The sequence below is a fragment of the Ceratotherium simum genome, chromosome 5, assembly GCF_057802395.1.
Source record: "Ceratotherium simum simum isolate JZ-2026a chromosome 5, ASM5780239v1, whole genome shotgun sequence".
NCBI lineage: Eukaryota > Metazoa > Chordata > Mammalia > Perissodactyla > Rhinocerotidae > Ceratotherium > Ceratotherium simum.
In genome coordinates, this window is record NC_141904.1 from 90,557,233 (window position 1) to 90,578,005 (window position 20,773).

General features: G+C 51.2%; 1 protein-coding gene across 3 annotated transcripts in view; it reads right to left on the reverse strand.

Annotated features, from left to right (window-relative positions):
- The window catches only part of UROC1 (urocanate hydratase 1), a 43,660-nt gene continuing 22,887 nt past the window's right edge, over positions 1 to 20,773 (reverse strand). Inside the window, exons 15-20 of one of the 3 annotated variants that reach the window (XM_004443566.3) lie at positions 19,727 to 19,797; positions 16,535 to 16,633; positions 14,718 to 14,817; positions 9,272 to 9,353; positions 2,026 to 2,125; positions 1 to 765 (exon numbers count right to left, since the gene is read on the reverse strand). In XM_004443566.3, the coding sequence (XP_004443623.2) occupies positions 625 to 765; positions 2,026 to 2,125; positions 9,272 to 9,353; positions 14,718 to 14,817; positions 16,535 to 16,633; positions 19,727 to 19,797 (593 nt within the window). In that variant the 3' untranslated portion in view covers positions 1 to 624. Of the gene's footprint in view, positions 766 to 2,025; positions 2,126 to 9,271; positions 9,354 to 14,192; positions 14,371 to 14,717; positions 14,818 to 16,534; positions 16,634 to 19,726; positions 19,798 to 20,773 lie in introns of those variants that run through there. The other 2 variants (XR_015552327.1, XM_087431602.1) reach the window with 2 other exon arrangements.

Genomic DNA, 20,773 nt, shown 5'->3' on the forward strand with positions numbered 1-20,773 from the left:
CACGACACCTGACACAGCTCTCTGGTCTATCCTTTATTTCCCTGTCTGTCTTCCTTCCTGGACTCCCCCAAGCCCAGGGCCTGGTCCTGCTCCTTTGTGCCCAGAGCTGGGGCACTGAGGTACAGAAAGTACCTGCGTAGACAAACGGATGGGCCAGCAGATGGAGAGATAGCTGCATGGATGGATGGAAGGCAGACAGGAGGCAGAGTGACTGATAAAAACCTGGCCGAAGGAAAGCCTGGCCCTTGCAGAAGAAGGGCTGGTAGGAGGCCTAGAAGGGACTTGGTTGCTGCCCTGCTCAGCCAGTAGTCATGGCAGGCACGTCCCCCAAGGCTCCTGGAGTCCACTCCATGGCAGCCTGGAGGATTCAGCCCTGAACCCTCCCGGGGTTCCCAGTGGTCATGGGCAAATGGCTCCACCTCTCTGGGCCTCAGCTGGCTCATCTGGAAAATGGGGACAGCAGTGGCACACCTTCCAGGGTGTCGTGAGGCCAAATGAGGGCACGTGTGTGAAACTCCTGACCCAGGAGATAAAGGTGTGCAGCAGAAGGTGCAGTGTGGCTGTGAGGGTGAGGACGGGGACCAAGGGGGACGAGGGGACCATGGCCAGCTCTTGGGTTCCCGCTCACAACTGCAGGGCCTGCTGGAGCACATGCTCATTGGCCACTTCATGTGGGAGTGTCACCACCAAGCCGTTGTTCTCTTGCATCGTCTGGCAGATGATCTCGTAGGCCTTCTTGTTCCCAGACCAACAGCGGCGGGCCACCTGCCAGCAGGGCGGAGAGAAGGCGGTGCACCAGTTGGTGCCAACATTACCGGGTTCCCAACAAGGCATTCTGGACACGCTGCGACTGGGCTCCAAACTCCCTATCCTCCTCCACATCAGGGACCTTCTGTGCTATCAGTGGGGCCAGTAGTCCTTTGCATCTGCCCCATCCCCATCCCAGGCTCAGACCTCCTCCTCCTCTCTTGGCCAGACTACTGATTTACCCACCCCTCTGATCTGAAACTGGCCATCCAGCCTACCCCATCGCCACACAGGGGCACCAGGCCAGGCAACCAGGAGTCATCCTCAGCACCCTCTCTTCCATCCTCATAGAATGCATATCAACCTTAGCTCTGCCTTAAAATCTCTCTCCGGTCAGCTTCCTTCACTCCATCTCCATCACCAGGGCTCCCCTGGGTGATGGTCGTGGTACCTTCCCACCTCCCTGCTGCCATTCTTGCTAGCCATGTCCTCCCACGCCTCTCCCATCTATCTTCTCACCGCTTCACTGCCTTCAGGATGAAGACCACCACCCTTGCTGGGGGCTCCTGGAAAGTTGGCCCCTCCAGGGACCCCTCCACTCTCAAGTTCACCTTCCGGGCCACCCAACCTCACACTCTCTGGGCCCTTGTGCTCGGCTCCCCAAACCCTCCTCCCCATCTTGCTCAGGTCCGCACAGACCCTTCCCCACTACCACCTGACTTCCCATTTGTGCATTTCCCCCTTCTTTGCTCCCTGTGATGTGGTCATGGGGAGGGATAGAGGCCCGCCCCCCGTCCCCCCCACCCACATACACACCAAGAGAAGACTGCATCGCAGCAAAGTGGGTTAGAGCTGCATTAGCATAAGAAGCTGCACTCTGACCCACCTTCAGAGATGGTGGAAAGATAACGCTTTAAAAGGAGGCCTCTCAGCACTAGCAGTGGGGGTGCTCTCCCTGGGAGGGAAGGGTTGGGACCCCGGGGCCCCTGTGTGAACAGAGGCTGGACTGGATGGGTAAGGCCAGAGGCAGGGGGACGCAAAGGAGACTCTGGAAACAGCCCTGGAGAGAAGCGGGCATCTGAAGAGGAGGGAAGCCCCGGCAGTGGCTAGAGAGGAGAGAGGCATCTGCAGAGGAGACGTGAATAAGCAAGAAGGCAGCACAGGGCTCCTGACTGTTTTCTAGGGAAGGGGCAGATCTCTATCTCAGGTCTGCAGTCTGAAGAGGCAGAGCCACTGGTGGAGAGAGAAGGCGAGGGGAGAGGCCTGGGTGTAACTTACTCCGTTGGAAACATCCCAGCTGAGCATCACCTTGGCCTTCTGCTCAGCTTCCTGGGTCCCGTCCAGCACAAGGCCAAATCCCCCGTTGATCACCTCACCCCTGCAAGAGGCAAAGGTCACTCTGGGTCACTCTGGGTCCTGACCCCACTCAGAGCAGGCAGAGCACAGCTTGGATCATTTTGAAAGCATTGGCTGGAGGAGGCGGCATGGTGGCCCCATGCAGCCGGAGCCTGCACCCTCTGCACAGCCTAGGGGATGCAGGAGTCGCATGGCTCTGCACTGCCCACTCGTGCCTCTGTGCTTTACCGGGCCAGCCCCACGCCCACCTTCAGGACCCATTCCCGTGTCACCTCCCGGAAGCGATGTGACCTCCCTCTCCTGCGGTTCTCAGAGTGCTTCCTATAAAGGTACGCTTCCTTGGGGTCTCTTGTATTACACAATTCAATTGTCATTCCTCCTGATTTTCTCTCCAGGCTCCTGACCTTCCTCACCCCTTCTTTCTGCTACAGCTTTAGGTGTATTTGGGGGTCCTGATCACTTAATTTAAAGGCTGAGTTCCTTTATTTGCAGTATTTCTTGTTTTCTAATTGACACATTTCTCTGAGTAGTTTTGACTGCCTCCTCTCACAGGTTGACATGTTCTTGTGGTCATCCGTTTCTTCAGAGATGTCATTTGAATGTCACTTTAGCACGTTACTGCTACTCCACTTTCTGCATGTTTGCCCCCGGTTTTTCTCTATCAGCCATGACGTCCCTCTCCTCCTGGAGCCCCTGGATCCATCCTCACCCTCAACGTCCTCATCAAGGGCTGCTGGACCCGGATGCTGGACCTGGCTGCGGTTCCTGCTCAGCTCGCATCCCTACACCCCTCGTGCCACCTTTGGTCACACACACTGGAAACGCCCGGATCTTGTCAGCACCTGCCAGGGCCGTACTGCCAAACAGGAGCCCCTGGGACCACAGTGTCTGGCCTTCCAGTCCTCACTTCCAGGGAATTTGCTCTTTCTCCTGCCTGCACACAAAAGGTGCAGCTGTGCATCTAGTTTCTCTAGTCTCAGATCCTTCAGGCCTGTCCAGCCTTACCTGATTCTCTGCCCAGCCTAGACACTACTGACAATTTCAGCCAGTTCCCACCAAGAAGGTGAGGAGCCCTCTACCCCAGGAGCCACCAGCACTCCTCACTCCGGGCACAGAAGCCAAACACCTCTTGTGAGCAGGCCAGCTGCCCCTGCCGGCCCTCAGCCTGTATCCCTGCAGCTGGCAGCACTGTGCCTGTGAGTGAGCTCCTGTCACGTCTCCCACCAGCCTCCAGGGTGGATGCTGCTCTGAACAGATTTAAGGTCATCATCATTCACCAGTCAGAGACTGATGCCGGCTATCAGAAGGGAAAGTGGGCGGCAGCCACAGTCACCAAGTGAGGACCCCGATGTGCCCTTCAACCAGAGAGGTCTTTCCAAGATTAGAAGTACATCTTTTGTTTTTCGAGCCTGAGGCCCAGTCAGAGAGCACAGCTGCTCAGCTTCAGTGACCTCAGTAAACCCTGCCACGGAGGAGCCCTGAGCACCCCGAGCCAGGAAGATGGGCATGAAAAGGCAGCATTGCTCTCAGTAGGGCACTTGGGGTCACTCACAGACGGTGGGGACAGCCAACTATCCCTTTGAGAAAAACATGAGAGAAGAACCCAATGTCACACAGGGAGAAAAATAAGTGCCAGAGTACTAAAGAAAGAGATTCAAAATTATAAGATGAATAAAGGAAGTTTAGGAGCATGTTTTTTCTTAACTCAAGAATGGAGGAGGTCTTTTAAAGCAACATTGAAAAAGCAAAGAGCCAGAAGAGAAAAGTCACTGGACAAAGATGTAATGCTGCCCTGTGGGGAGAAGAGGCCTGCCCAGGTGCTAGATGGGGAGCTGGTCTGCTCACAGCCCCCAGCCATGACTCCCTAGGTCCTTCTCGGGGCCAAGACTGAGCTATGCCATGTATGGGCCTGCCCGCTTCACCCGATGCCGGCTTCTCCCATGGCTGTGTGGGCTCTGGAGCTCCCGTTGGGTGGCAAGACTGTCGAGTCTGCATGGGGACTGAGGGCCCCCGCCCAGTCCCGCTTCCCTCTTCCTTTCCCAGGTGGTCCTCCCCTATAAGCCTTTTGCACACTCCCAACTCCACCTCAGCATCTGCCTCGTAGAGAACCCAACCGCGCAGGTATTTAAACAAAGTTCAAAGACGAGTGACATGCAGCTATTGGTGCATCTAACACCTAGAATAGATCAAGAACGCCTGCAAACCGATGCGGAAAAGCACATGACTCAAAAACAAAAACCTGGGGGGCCGGCCCGGTGGCGTAGCAGTTAAGTTTGCGCATTAAACTTCCATGGCCCGGGATTCGCTGGTTCGGATCCGAGGCACAGACCTACTCATCGCTCATCAAGCCACGCCGAGGCAGAGTCCCATATAGAAGAACTAGGGGCCCGGCCCCTGTGGCTTAGCGGTTGAGTGCGCGCGCTCCACTGCTGGCAGCCTGGGTTGGGATCCCAGGCGCGCACCGACGCACCGCTTCTCCAGCCATGCTGAGGCCGTGTCCCACATACAGCAACTAGAAGGAAGTGCAGCTATGACATACAACTATCTACTGGGGCTTTGGGGGGAAAAAAAAAAATAAATAAAATTTAAAAAAAAATTTCTTTTTTAAACATTTGTTAAAAAAAAAAAAAAAGAACTAGAAGGACCTACAACTAGGATCTACAACTATGTACTGGGGCTTTGGGGAGAAAAAAAAAGAGGAAGATTGGCAACAGATGTTAGCTCAGGGCTGATCTTCCTCAAAAAAAAACCCACCAAACCTGGGAGTGAAACATTCAAATAAAAACAAGAAGGATTATTTACTTCTTGCCCACCCGCCTGGCACATCCTGTGGTAACATCGGTGGGTGGTAACATCCAGGGTAGATGGGGTTATGCAAACAGGAATTTTTATCTCGGGAAACTGCAGTAACCACCAAGTTTAAAATGCCCACACTTTTTGAGTCTGCAATCACAAATAGCGTGCACACGATAAAGGTTAACATTTATGGGAGGGCTGCCGCGTGCTGGGCCTGTTCTGGCTCCTTTATGAGTGATTCGGGTGGTGAGCGCATGCTTGGGGGCCAGGCCTCCTGCAATCCCAGCGCGCTGTGAACCCTGGGCCGACTGACTTACCCCTCCTGGGTAATGCTTCTTTCTTAGACGGGACTGTTAAGGCAAATAGATGAGCTAACATATGTACATTTCTTAGAAGGAGGCCGTGCACATTATGTACTACATGAGGGCTAGCTATTATAATTAACTCACTTAATCTTCACCACTAGCCTACAAAGCAACAGCTATTATTATGACCCTTTTGTCAATGAGAAACAAAGCTGAACCAGCTTAACTCCTGTGGACAGATCAACTTCAGAATGCATACTCTTCACTGTGCCACAAAACGGTACCTGTGAAGATGCTCCCTGCTGCAACAGGGCGGGGGGTGGGGGGGGTCAGAGAGATGTCTGCGCACAGGCAGGAGAGCCCTTGGAGCCCAGACTACCCTAGGGTCCTCAGGCCAGCAGAGGCAGCACCGCCTGGAGCTAGGTAGATTGGCTGACTCTCTGCTGCTCCAGACCTGCCAGTCAGACTCTGCATCTTAACGAGCTCCCAGGGGTTTCCCGTGCACATGCAAGTTTGAGATGGCTCTAAGACATTGTTTGGTGGAAAAAAAAAAAAGTTAGTATCCAGATAAAGATGGTGGGTCAAATACATGCATTTATTGCTCAAAGACCTGGGTCTCCAGGGCTGGATCTGGGTGTGAGGGCAGAGGCACCTCTGACGGTGAGACAGCGAGCATGAAAACACAGAGATTGAGGAGAAGTCTCAACAACCAACAGTGAGGCCCCCTCCCTCCCACTCAGCTCCCAGAACTGGCTACACCCTCTCTATAAGGACAGGAGACCAGAAGGGTCTTTACTGAGCTGTCCAACCAGCCCAAGACCAGAGACTGACCACTGACCTCTCCTGCTCTGCAGCCCGTGGTCCAAAGGTCCATTAGCACACTGGGCTGCAGCCTGCCTGCCTCTGAACATGAGCTGACAGCAAGGACCGCTGGACAGACAGCACAAGGACAGACACCAAGCAAGCAATCAGAAGAAGGGGCTCTGAGGAGACAGAAGCAACAAGGGAGGAATCAAAGAATGACCCTGCTGACACTGATTGTCTCGGCAATGCAAGCGCTCCAAAACAGGGAGCAATAGACAATAGAAAAACCTGAAAGCGAATCAAAAAATAGCAGGGGGAGCTTATAACCTAGAAATACGGATTTACATACAACGAAGAAAAAATATAGCTGAAGAGTTGGAAGTAGGAATGGTTGTGGGACAGATTTTTTTCCTGCTGATTTTTGCAGTAAGCCTTGCAGGGGTGTCTGAAGGATTAAGTGATGTACGTGTGTGAGTCTGATGGATTCCAAGGTGGATCTGAGGCACTTTCCCAACAGAGTCCTGGAGGACAGCCAAGATAAAGGGCATTGGTGCCAGCATCTCACCAGTCTGCGGCTCTGTCCGCAGAGCCTGGGGGCAGCCTCAGGGTGGGAGCAACTTGGGAATTGGCAGGGAGCATTCTCCTCCCCCGCAGGGGTCAGCAGCCAGCGTCCTAACTGTGGCCCTGTCATCCCTGTCCCGAGGTCGCTTTCTCAGCCCAGCTCTGCTCTGCTCCTTCTTGCCCTCTGTTGTGCTGTGGGCAGCGACAGTGGATCCTGGGAGATGACAGCTCTGGGTTTGGATCTGACTCCACCACCAGCTCTGTGGCCTTGGGCAAGTTACTCAACCTTCAGAGTCACTCTCTTCACCTCCAGAACCAACTCAGCAAATCCAGCGCTGAAATGCCAGGAACCCAGTAACCAGGCATTCTTCTCCTGAGACAGGAACCAGCCTAACGAGACAGGGCCGTCTGCAAGGCCCCTGGCCTAACAAGATAAGGCCCCTAACCAATCTGCAGGCTAAGAGAATCAGATAGAGACCACCAAGATCCACAGTCCACAGCCTCCAGACTTTCTTGGGCTTACATGTGCACCCTGGCACGCAGGAGTCCACTGAAGGTGACCCTAGCCCCATTAGCACAGTAAAAACCACACCCAGGGGTGGAGAGCTAGCATGCTAATGATACATGCGTCACATGTAGTAGCATGCTACACATGCTACGTGACAGCACAGGAACAAGTACAACCCCGCCTCTACGTGCCATGACAAGACACTCCTCCCCAGCCTTTGCCTAACAAAAGCCCCACAGTCCCGCTAAAGGAGCCCGTCACCTGCCCCTTTCCTTTCTGCCCCGGCTGCCTTGTGCCTCTCCTGTGCACAACCTAATCAACTTTTACTTTTCTACTCTCGTTTCTTGTCTCTCTTGATTTCCATCCTGGGGGACAACAAGGACCCAATGTGCCAGTAACACTCTGTCCTGGTTTTCTCCAGCCTGTGTATCGGAAAGGACACGCACTCCAGTCACATTTTCCATTAATTACAGCCACCTGACTGGGCTGCTGCTCGGCATTCTGGCCTCTAAGGGCCCAAGGGCCTGCCAGCCCATCGGAATGCTCTGGGAAGCTCCAGTGATGAGGGGCTTGGCTCTGGGGGGCAAAGCCAGGCTTGATCGGGCCAAAACAGGCTCAGAGGTCAGTTCAGAGATGGCCAGGCCTGGGGAGCTGTCCTCTTCTCCAAAGCCACAGCCCCCCCTGCTGCTCGGAGTAGCCAGGAATCCAACTTGTCTGGGAGCCCGGACCTGGGAGCTCTCCCCAAGAGACTCCCCCAGAGGCGGACCTGCGCAGGAACAGCTGGTTAACTTCCCGGTGCCTCGGTTTCCTCATCTGTAAAAAGTATTTACCCTCTAAGATTAGGTGAGAGAGTGGTCCATGTGTAATAAAGATTACTTATTCACTATTCTTAGCAGTGGATGTTGTGATTTATAATAATACATATGTGGTCTGTGTCCCTGTTTCTGGCACAGAACTTCTAAAACCCTTGGAATTTCCTAAGTGATGAGAGCAATAAAGGTGTCTGTTGTTATGTTAATAAGGTGACTTTTGGAATGCCCTAAGGATTGGGGGTGGGGCTGGTTGCCAGGGGACCCAACCAGGTGATTAGAGGGTTGGAACTTTAAGTCCCACCCACTGAGGTCCAGGGAAGGGCTGGAGATTGAATCAATCACCAATGGCCAATGATTTAATCAATCGTTCCTATGTAATGAAGCCTCCAAAAAACCCGAAAGGATGGGGTTCGGAAAGCTTCCAGGTTGGGGAACCAGAACGCTTCCACGTGCCACTGTGTCAGGCCCCAAATCCAGGAGGACAGAACCTCCTTTGTTTGGGACTTCACCCCGTGTATCTCTTCATTTGGCAGTTGGTTCCTACCCTTTAATATCACTTGTATTAAATGGGCAATCTAGTGAGTAAATGGGTTTCCTTAGTCCTGTGAGCCCCTCTAGCAAATTAATGGAACCCAAGGAGGGGGCTATGGGACCTTCTGGTCTATGGAAGCACAGGTAACATCGTAGACTTGCGATTGGCATCTGAAGTGTGGGCAGTCTTGTGGGACTGAGCCCTTAGTCTGTGGGATCTGATGCTATCTCCAGTAGATAGTGTCAGAATTGAGTGGAATTGTAGGACACCCAGCCGGTATTGGAGAATAGCTTAGTGGTGTGGGGAAAACCCCCACATGTTGGAATTAGGGGTACAGAATTATAGCAGACATCTTCATGATGGAATTGTGACTGTCAGCCGAATGAGATCCTTCCAGAAACTCCAATTTCCTCATGGCACAGACTGGAAACAGGCCTGGCAGGACAAAGCTGAGGTTTTGTCCGGGGACCCAGGGGAGCCCAGAATCCAAATCTCTGGCCTCCCAGCCTAGCCACCCTGGGGACCTTGGGTGGAGTGAAAAGACCTGGACTGGGACAGCACTGAGAATTCCTGAGAAAACATCTGTGAAAGCATCATGGAAACTGACATGAAAGGGCAGTTGCTGCTCTTAAAGCATCACAACAGGCCTTCGCGTCCTGCGTGACAGGTGAGACCCCCAAAGGTAGAGTGGCTTGGACGAGGCACCCTCACACCCTCAAGTTCCCAGCTCACATGAGGAACACGTAACAGCAAAGCCTTTAGCAGAAGGAGCTTAGGGGAGGCAGGGCCCGGGACCCTTGAGGGAATTCCTAAGATTTCCACATCACCCGGTTCTCTGAAACCTTCTTACCAGCCAACGCCCCCGCCATTATGAAGAGCGACCCAGGTGGCACCGCGAAAGGCATCTCCCACGAAGTTCTGTACGGCCATGTCTGCAGAAACAGAGGCCACCACCCATCATTCCCTGCACGAGGTGGGCCAGGGGCCAGGCAGACAGCGGGTATCCACGGGCCCCACAGGCTGAGCCAGCACTGCTTGGGCCTAAAGGACAGATAGGGAACTCGGGACAAGCAAGTCTAGAAATAGCAATAATTTATATTTGCAGAGCCAGCAAAGGCAGGAGGAATTGACAAATGCCCAACTAACTACCTTCCCTGTGGGTAAGCTCTCTAGCAGTGAATGCCAGATAAAGGGCCCCAGAGGCAGCAAAAACACAAGAATTAAAAGGGATGTGGTAGCAGTTTCAGCTCAGAGATGCAGAGAACCGGAGCGTTACTCCCACCCTTAAAACAACAACAACAAGGTGGAGGATGAACTGCAAATTAACGACTTTTCCTGACCCCATCAGAGAGCTGAGGGCCCAGGGCAACTGACTAACCTGAAAACTGGGGAGACACAGGCACTTGCACAGAGAAACAGAACTCAAGCTGGTCGCCTTACAGGGTCTAAGAGATCGCTAAAGGATAAGTGTCAGCCAGCCCAAGACTGTGAAGCCCCTGGGGACACGGATACAGGGGAGTTGCACCCTCTGGCAGGCTCTTCCTCCAAAAACCCTCCTGGGTGCCCACAGAGAAGATCAGGGAGAATTCTGAGTATGCTCTCTCCTGGTGCTGGGCTGTGAAATGCAAGAAGTGCAGCTCTAGAATCTGGAAAAAGCTGGAAACAGATTCTCCCCGATCACCTCCTGAGATGTCATGGCCCTGCCGGTACCTTGACTTTAGCCCATTGAGACTGACTGCAGACTTCTGACATTCAGAACTGTGAGACAATACACTTGTGTTTTAAGCCACTAAGTTTGTGGTAATTTATTACAGTGCCCATAGGATATGAATATAAACTATATTAATATCAGAGAATTTCAGAACAAGGAATAATATCAGAGATAAAAAGGGACATTACATAATGATAAAGAGGTCAATTCTCTGAGAAGACACAATAAACCTAAATGACATGTACCTAACAACATGAGGCAAAATCGATGAGAACTGAAAGGAGACATGGACAAATCCTCAAATAGAGTTGGAGACTTCACCACTCCTCTCTCAGGAATCTATAGAACAAGTAGGCAGGAAATCAGTAAGGATGTAGATGACCAGAACATTATCAACCAACCTGACTCAGTTGACATATAGAACCCACCAGCTAACAGCAGAATATACACTCTTCTCAAGTGCACCAAGACAGACCATATTCTGGGCCACAAAAAAATCCTTAACAAATTTAAAAGAATTGAACCGATACAAAGTAAGTTCTCAGACCATAATGCAATTAAACCAGAAGTCAGTAACAGAAAGATATACAAAAAATCTCCCAAACTTGGAAATTTAAAAAGATACTTCTAAATAACCCATGGGTCCAAGAGGAAGTCTCAAAGGAAATTTAAAAATATTTTGAACTGAATGAAAATGAAAATATATTATATAAAAATTTGTAGGATGCAACTAAAGCAGTCTTTAGAGGGAAATTTGTAGCATTAAATACTTATATTAGAAAAGGAAAAAAGGTCTCAAATCAGTAACGTCAGCTTTCACCTTATGAAACCAGAGAAAGAAGAGTCAATTAAACCCAAAGCAAGAACATACTGAAGATTAGAGTGGAAATCAATGAATTTGAAGCAGAAAAGCAATAGAAAAAAAAGATAATTAAACTAAAAACTTCTTTTTTGAGAAGATCAATAAAACTGATAAACTTCTAACCAGACTGACCAAGGAAAAAGAGAGAAGACACAAATGACCAATATCAGGATTGATAGACAGGACATCACAACTGACCCCACGGACATTAAAAAGATAATAAAGGAATACAACTCTATACGTATAAATTTGATAACTTAGATGAAATGGACCAATTCCTTGAAAAAAGTGATGCAGATGGTATTCCTGAGTGTCTATGGCCCTCCTTTGGGATCCCGTCCACAATGGAAGGAGCCCTCAGGTGCTGGAAATGAGAAAGCTACCCCAGGACTAAACTTGTTAGCCTCTGTGATGATTATACCAATTATAGGCATACTTCATTTTATTGCACTTTGCAGATATTGCGTTTTTCACAAATCGAAGGTTTGTGACAACCCTGTATCGAGCAAGTCGATTGGAGCCATTTTTCCAACAGCATTTGCTCACTTCATATCTCTGTATCACATTTTGGTAATTCTTGCAATATTTCAAACTTTTTCATTATCATTATATTTGTTATGGTGATCTGTGATCCGTGACCTTTGATGTTATTATTATAATTGTTTTCGGGCACCACGAACCCCACCATAACAAGACAGCAAACTTTATTGATAAATGTTGTGTGTGTTCTGATGACTCCACCGGCTCTTCCCCCACCTCTCTCCCTCTCCTCAGGCCTCCCTATTCCCTGAAGCACAATAATATTGCAATTAGGCCAAGTAATAACCCTACAATGGCCTCTAAGTGTTCAAGTGAAAGGAAGAGTCACATGTCTCTCACTTTAAATCAAAAGCTGGAAATGATTCAGCTTAGTGAGGAAGGCAGGTCAAAAGCCGAGATAGGCTGAAATCTGGGCCTCTTGCACCAAACAGTGAGCCAAGTTGTGAATGCAGAGGAAAAGCTCTTGAAGGAAATTAAAAGTGCTGCTCCAGCGAACACATGAATGATAATAAAGTGAAACAGCCTTGTTGCTGAAATGGAGAAAGTTTTAGTGGTCTGGATAGAAGATAAACCAACCACAACATTCCCTTAAGCCAAAGCCTACTCCAGAGCAAGCCCCTAACTCTCTTCAATTCCCTGAAGGCTGAGAGAGGCGAGGAAGCTGCAGAAGAGAAGTTCGAAGCCAGCAGAGGCTGGTTCATGAGGTTCAAGGAAAGAAGCTGTGTCCATGACATAAAAGCGCAAGGGGAAGCAGCAAGCGCTGCTGTAGAAGCTGCCGCAAATCATCCAGATCTAAGTAAGATAATCAATGAAGATGACTACACTAAACAACAGATTTGCAATATAGACAAAATAGCCTTATATTGGAAGAAGATGCCATCTGCGACTTTCACAGCTAGAGAGGAGAAGTCAGTGCCTGGCTTCAAAGCTTCAAAGGACAGGCTGACTCTCCTGTTAGGGGCTAATGCAGCTGGTCACCTTAAGGTGAAGCCAATGCTCACTTTTTTTTGTTAGCATCCGCAAGTTGATTCTGACTCCTAGTGACCCTGTGTGCAGCAAAGTGGAACCATGCCTGGTCTTTTTTGCACCATCCTCTCATCTTCCAGTGCTGTATCAGACAATGCTCCACTGCTAATCACAGGGTTTTCATAGGCAATTTTTTCAGAAGTGGGTGGCCAGGTCCTTCTTCCTGGTCTATCTAGTCTGGAAGCTCCACTGAAACCTGTCCACCGTGGGTCACCCTGCTGGTGTTTGAAATCCCGGTGGCACAGCTTTCAGTGTCACAGCAACACACAGCTGCCACAATATGATAATGAACAGATGGGTGCTGTGGTTCCCTGACTGGGAAACAAACCCAGGCCATGGCAGTGAGAGTGCCGAAGTTTAACCCCTAGACAACCAGGGCTGGCTATAATGCTCATTTACCATTCCAAAAGTCCCAGGGCCTTTAAGAATTATGCTAAATCTACTCTGCCTGTGTTCTATAAATGGAACAAAAAAGCCTGGATGACAGCACATCGCTTTACAACATGGTTTACTGAATATTTTAAGCCCACTGTTGAGACCTACTGCTCAGAAAAAAAGATTACTGTTTTCAAAATATTACTGTCCAATGACAATGCACCTGGTCACCCAAGAGCTCTGATGGAGATATACAACGAGATTAATGTTGTTTTCATACCTGCTAACACAACATCCATTCTGCAGCCCATGGATCAAGGAGTAATTTTGACATTCAAGTCTTGTTATTTAAGAAATATATTTCGTAAGGCTACAGCTGCCTTAGATAGTGATTCCTCTGATGGATCTGGGCAAAGTAAATTGAAAACCTTCTGGAAAGGATTCACCATTCTAGATTCCATTAAGAACATTTGTGATTCATGGGAAGAGGTCAAAATACCAACATTAACAGGATTTGGAAGAAGTTGATTCCAACCCTCATGGATGACTTTGAGGGGTTCAAGTCTTCAGTGGAGGAAGTGACTGCAGATGTGGTGGAAACAGCAAGAGAACTGGAATTAGAAGAGGAGCCTGAAGATGTGAATGGCTACAGTCTCAGGATCAAACTTTATGGGATGAGGAGGTGCTTCTTATGGATGAGTGAAGAAAGGGGTTTCTTGAGATGGAATCTACTCCTGGTGAAGATGCTGTGAAGATCGTTGAAATGACAACAAAGGATTTAGAATATCACATGAACTTAGTTGATAAAGCAGCAGCAGGGTGTGAGGGACTGACTCCAATTTTGAAAGAAGTCCTACTGTGGGTAAAATGCTATCCAACAGCATCACATGCTGCAGAGAAATTACTCGTGAAAGGAAGAGTCAATGGATGCAGCAAACTTCATTGTTGTCTTATTTTAAGAAATTGCCAGAGCCACCCCAACCTCCAGCAACCACCACCCTGATCAGTCAGCAGCCATCGACATCGAGGCAAGACCCTCCACCAGCCAAAAGATGATGACTCGCTGAAGGCTCGGGTGATGGTTAGCATTTTTTAGCATAAAGTGTTATGCTAAAAACACTTTATTGTATGTTATGTAATGAAGGTATGTACATCGTTACTTTACACACAATGCTATCGCACATTTAGTAGACTACAGTATAGTGCAAACATAGCTTTTATATGCACTGGGAAACCAAAATATTCGTGTGACTCACTTCATTGCGGTGTTCTGGAACCAAACTCGCACCCTCTCCGAGGTCCGCCTTGCGGAGTGTTGTGGAAGCTGTGGCAACAGCTGCTGCAGCAGCGGCAGCTGACCCTCACTGCACGCTGGCTGTGGGGCACTGACGGGACGCTGCACGTGTATTCATTCATTTCTTTCCTCACAACAACCCTTTGACGGAGGTAGTATTGTTATTTCCATTTCACAGGTGAGGAAATTGGTGTTCAGAGACTTTAAGCACCTTGCTGAAGATCACCCAGCAAGTGACAGGGCCAGAAGCACACCCAAGTCTAGGGCACCCAAGTGTCCCCGTTTGGCTGGCACTGGCCCCGTTTTAGAACCAGCAGTTCCATGTCCCAGAACCCCCTTTGTCCTGGTTCATCACCCTACGCCACATGTCTCAGATGCCAGCACATTTTTTGCAACATCATGACTGACAGAACGAATCAGTTGATTTTTAAATACAATCCAAATCCAACATTAAAAGAAATTTTTTAAAATTTTTTTGTCTTCCTCACCTGCACAGAAGGCAGAGCCATCGTAAACGTTGGAGGTCTCCCTAAAGGGGCTGTCTGTGCCGCTCACGTCATGGTGGTCTCGGCTCAGGACCACTGGCGCCTGCAGTGTGGAGGGATATGAGATGTCAGCCAACAGTGTCCACCACGGCTGCCCAGTGGAGGGCAGAGGTCAAGGGTCAGGCCACACCAGAAGCCCTTCCCCTGGAAAACAGACCTTCTTTAGCAAAATGAAGTGCAGACGTTTCTCATGCCTTCCTATAGCTAAGAATAGATTCCGCTGATTTTGATGCTTTCTATACGCCCAGGAGCACCCACGTGCTATGCATGTGTTAGCTCACTGAGTTTTCTCAACGACCCTCTCCAGAGGACTGCTATCATGCCCACTTTATACAAAGGAAAACTGAGCCCCAGAGAGGATAAGAAACTTGCCCAACGTCACAGAGCTGGTAAGTGGACAGGCTGGGATTTAAACTCACACACAGTATACCAGAGTCTGGGCTCTCCCTCGGGTAGCCTGGCCCCTGAGTCTGTGACACCACTGGGTGTCAGAGTTCCTAGCCCTCCTCGGTGGTCCTGGAATTTCACGGGCTCCCCATGCAGGAGGAGGTATCCCGTTGAAAGGGGAATTCCCCACTGCTCTGAATTAAGAGGTCCTCCTCTTCTTTCCTTGAACAGGCCAAGTTTGCTCCCATCTCTTCACCTTTGCCCTGGAACCACCTGCACCCCGGGGATTCTGGCGCCTTCTGGATATTCAGGCCTCAGCTCTACATCAGCAACTCAGAAAGGCCTATCCTGAGCACCCCACTGAAAGTCACCCCTCACCCTCACCCCATCACCCCCACCTTGTCACCTCAATTCATTTTCTTCACGGTGTGTCACCACCTGAAACTCTCTCTGAATTTATGCCTTCAGCTGTGCATCGTCAGTTTCCCTTCACTATCAGTAGACACGATGAGGCGGGGACCCTGTCCATCTCATTCTCTGCCACATCGTCCCTAGTGCTTAGACAAGCCTGGCACAGAGGCGGCGCTCCATCAAGCATTGTCGAATGAATGAAGGATTGAACACCAAGCACTGTGTGCCCACAGCCGACCGCAGCCTGGATGTGAGCCTGCCTAGAAGGCTGTTCCGGCCAAGCTGCACCAGCCATCCACATAAGCACGGCAGGCTTTCGGGAAGCGCTGAGCAGCAGTGGGCTCGGTGGTGCTCCCTGAGAAAGGCTGGGGCTGCTGTCCTTGCTGCCAGTGCCACCCAGGCCACAGGGACGGCCCTCACAGTCATCTGTCTTGACTTCCTTTTCATGTCTGATCATTAATGCTCCTGGTACTTGCAAACAGAGGGGTGCCAACAAGAACTCTGTGGCAGGTGCCCACAACACAGAGGACTGAGAGGCCCCTCTGAATAAGTGTCCCAGGAGCTCCACGTCCCCCAAGGTGGGCCTGGTTGACTCAGAGGAAAACGGAGAAAAGCCGGGGAAGTTTGTCATGATTTGAAAAAGATAATTCAGCAAAGATGTATGAAATACTCATGTGAAAGCTGACTCATTTCATCCTCACACCCATGCTCTGAGGTTAACATTATTCTCCTTTCACAGAAGAGGGAAACTGAGGCTCAGAGAGGGCACCTGACTTGCCCAAGATCACACAGCAGGGAATAGTGTCAGAGCCTGAGTCTGGGGACAGGCCTCATCACTCCCAGCCCACAGTTACCCGCCCCTGACCTGACACACCCCCAGAGCTGGGGGCCCCAGGGCAGGGCTGGCGCTGATGGGAAGGAGCCTAAAGGAGGACTCCCACCAGCAGCACAGGACATGTCACCTTGATATTCCCACGGGCGATGGCTTGGTTAAAGGCCATGGCAATGGCCACCCGGCCTTTCTGGTCTGAGTACAGGATCCTCGCCTGGGAGCCCACCACCTGTGGAGAGAAGGGAGAGAAGAGGTACCTCAGGGACCTGTGATACGTGGGGGGAGACGTGGGTGACATGTCCCACCAGCAACCAGACGGTCACCTCGAGGAAGGTCCTGGAGGACCGCCAAGGTGCGTGGTAGCTCTAAAATCTGGGGGCCTGAGGCGAGCCCTCACGTCCAGCCCACCAGGCAGCCGTGCCAATCCCCCGCATGTCCACACTCAGTCTGGGCCCCCAGACGTCCCTCTGTGGTCCATCACCTCAAGGGTTAACCCCTGGAGGGGCCTCTGAGACCCTGACTCAACATCCTATTATGAGCATCACCCTTGCTTGAGTCCTCCCAATAATAATAATATCCACTGAATGCAGTTTTTGATTGTGCCTGCACAAGTCCAAGTACTTTACTCATAGTTACTCATTTGTGAGTTTTATGAGGAAGACACTATTATCCTCGTTGTAGCCTCCATTTTACAGATGAGGAAATGGGCACAGAGAGGCTGAGCCATGGTCACCCAGCCGGTGGGTGGTGGGGCTGAGCACCTACACACTCAACCACCAGGATACAGCAGCTCTGGAGGGTAAGGCGCAGCTCCCAGGAAGGAAAGGCTTCAGCAAATGAAAAGGACTCATTGTTTAGCACAATGGTTCTCAACCAGGATGACATCTGGCAATGACTGGAGACATTTTTGGGTGCTGCTGGCATGGATAGGGATGCTGCTAAACATCCTACAATGGCCCCCCATGACAACTATCCAGCCCCCAGGGTCTTAAAGAGATATTTGCACACCCATGTTCACAACAGCATTATTCACAATAGCCAACTGGTGGAAACAACCCAAGTGTCCATCAGTGGATGACTAGATAAACAAAACGTGGTCTATCTATACAAGGGAATATTATTCAGCCTTAAAAAGGAAGGAAATTCTAATACATGTGACAACGTGGATGAACCCTGAGGACGTTATACCAAGTGAAATAAGCCAGTCACTAAAGGACAAATACTATGTGACTCCACTTTTATGAGGACCCTAGAGTAGGCAAATCCCTAGAGACAGAAAGTAGAATGGGAGTTGTGAGGGGCTGGGGGAGGGAGATGGAGAGTTGTGTTTAGTGGGGATGGAGTTTCAGTTTCCGAAGATGAAAAAGTTCTGGAGACACATGGTGAGGAGGGTTGCACAACAATGTGAATGTACTTAATGCCACTGAGTTGTACCTTAAAAATGGTCAAAATGGTAAATTTTATGTTAATGTAATTTTACCACATTTGGAAAAAAAAAAAGAATTATCTGGTCCCAAACGTGAGTAGTGCCGAGGCCAAGAAACCCTGGATTCTCCACAAGCGATGCAGGGGTTTCCCTCGGCTGCCTGGCCAGCTTGTCCAGGAGCGGGGCGAGGAGGCAGGAGCCGCGACAGAGCTGGTCTTGTACCTGCCCATGAGGCTGAAATGAGAGCTCAGTCTCCGCCACTTCGTAGGCGGTCAGCCTGGCCGCTTCTTCCTTCTCGTGGCTTTCTATCCAACGGCCTTGGATACTCACACCAGCTGCCTCAAATCCTCTCTGGAAAAACCATACTAGAACTCAGCACCACGGAGATTTTCAGATTTCTTCCATCCAGAGAAAGAAAACTGAGGAGGGTTAACCCTTGAGGTGATGGACCGCAGAGGGACGTCTGGGGGCCCAGACTGTGTGTGGACATGCGGGGGATTGGCACGGCTGCCTGGTGGGCTGGATGTGAGGGCTCGCCTCAGGAGGAACTGACAGAGGATTGCCAGCTTTGTCAAGAGTGTACATTAAAAGGAACCTCAACTAAAATTTTTAAGAAGTATGACCTTCTGTGATCACTATCTTTCATAACAGAGCAACAGGAAATAAGCAGGAGAACACAATCTTCGAATAAATTAACTCAAACACAAAAAACAGAGTCCTGCTTATGGCCCTTGCAGCAGCGTCCAGCTGGCCACTCCATAAGCCCTGACCGCACAACCTCCCGCCAGCCCTTCTCGGTCTGTCATCTGTCAGTGGCCCTCTCTCCAGGCCGGGTCCTGCTCTCTCCTCCAGGCCCCGCTCTGGACTAGCCCTGCCCATTTCCACCTCCCGCCCCTCCTCCCAGGGCCCCAGGCGCTTAAGTCTGACAGCTGTCAGCCCTGGGCGTCTCAGACTCCTCTGTTGGCAAAAGGGGTTTTGTGGCTGAAACACGCGTGCACATCAGTGGGCAAGGAGGCGGCGGTGGTTTGGGTGGACGCTGTTGGACCACGGAAGCCCAGGAAAGGGGGCAGTGCTCAAGGCAGTCCACTTCTGGCCCTGGGGCCCCCAGGCCAAGGACCCACTAGTTCGGATGTGGTGGCAGCGTCTGGCCATCAGGGTCTGTGGCCAAAGGCCTGTGAGCCAAATGCCCACTTCTTGTTCTGTCCCTGGCACAGCAAGCCCGCTGCCACCTCAGGGCTGTGAGTTGGCTGGTCCCTCTGCTTCCCGCACAGGTCACACACTGCTCCCCCACTCCCCGACCCCTGGCATTTAGACCTGAACTCACAAGTCAGCTCCTCAGAGACACCTTTCTGCCCAGCCTGCGTAAGGCAGCCTCCACCCCACGTCACCCTGATTTGTGTGCACACTCACAGCCACAGAAACAAGGCAGCAAGCACGCCCATCTGCTCAACACTGGCCCTGGCTGTGCCTCATGCACAAACTGCCACAGAGGGCCTGCTTCAAGCACGCCACCACAGCCAGGGTGCATGTACCATCACCAGCATCTCACTGTGCAGACGAGGCAGGGGGCTCAGAGAGGCTGAGCCACTCACCCCAGGTCACACAGCCGAGAGCCCAGGAGGCCTGGCTTTAGGGCCCTGCAGGGGCCACCTCTCCCTCGAGAGCTGTTTGTGGAGCAACAGGGTGAAGAACGACCTGGCTGACCCTGGTCGCTGCCCTGGAGCCCCAGGCCACCTTCTGAAAGGCCCCGGGATTCTCTGTTCAGCTGCCCCGTGGGCGAGGTGGCCGCTCTGCCTCCTACGAGGCCGATGGGGCTGCCACATCAGCAGTCTCACGGGGTGTGTCGGCACCCTGTCCGGAGGCCCCACCCTGCCTCCCACCAGGCCGAGCCCTCACCAGCCGGTGCCTGGCAGCCTCCCGGATCCAGCGGATGCTGTCCACATACTGCAGCTGCACGGCCGGGCTCACTGCAGGGAGAGGGGACGTGTCACGGGTACCGGGGCCTCTGCCCCACAGGGGTGTAGACCCTCCCTCTCGCAGGCTGCTTGGCACAGGTACCTGCTCTGCACCCGTCACTGGAGCCCGGATGTGGGGTCAGGGAGCCCCCATCCCCAGCACCACACCAGGCCATTCGACTTCTGGAACCAGCAATGCCAATGGTCACGTGAATTAACACACGGACGTGTGCAGCCCACTGCCTGATATATTCATTCCCTCAACAAACATCTATTGAGTGCCTACTGTATGCCAGGCACTGGGAACAAAGACTGCTGTGAGCCATGAAGAAAATAAGAGTGTGGTGAGGTTGTCACTAGGGCTGTGGGTCAGGGGACCAAAGGCTTCTCTGAGAAGATGACAGTCAAGCTACGTTCAAAATGCTAAGGAGGAGCCAGCTACATGATGATCTGAGGGAACAGCATTCTAGGCAGAGGGAATGGTAAGTGCAAAGGCCCTGAGGTGGGAAGAAGGTTGGCCTATGCCAGTAAGACAGCCCAGTTGGCTAAGGTATGGAGGGCATGAAGAGGAGGGTGGTAGCTGTAGTGCTCGGGAGCTGCTGCTACCAGCTCATGAGAGCAAGCTGTTAAATCTTCAGGAACTGTGTGAGCCAGTGGTTAAAATTTCAATTAAATAAACTTACACTTTTAAAGAACTATATTAAAAATGAGTGTAATGCTCACAAGTCATCACCTCAATCTGTGCTCTCGGGGTTACTGCCTGGTGGAAGCACTGCTACTGCTCCAGTGGAGCTGCAGCTGAAATCTCCCAGGGAGAATTTACACCACGGCCATCAGCAGATGCAGCCCTGGCCAGAGGGCGGCTTGCTGAACACCCGCCTGCCTCCTGCCCAGGGCTGCACAGCTGTTCTGACACCAGGAAGCCTCAGGAGTCCTTTGACCAGATTTCCAAGAGCAGGTCTGCTTCGCTCCTCCCCAGAGGCCTCCC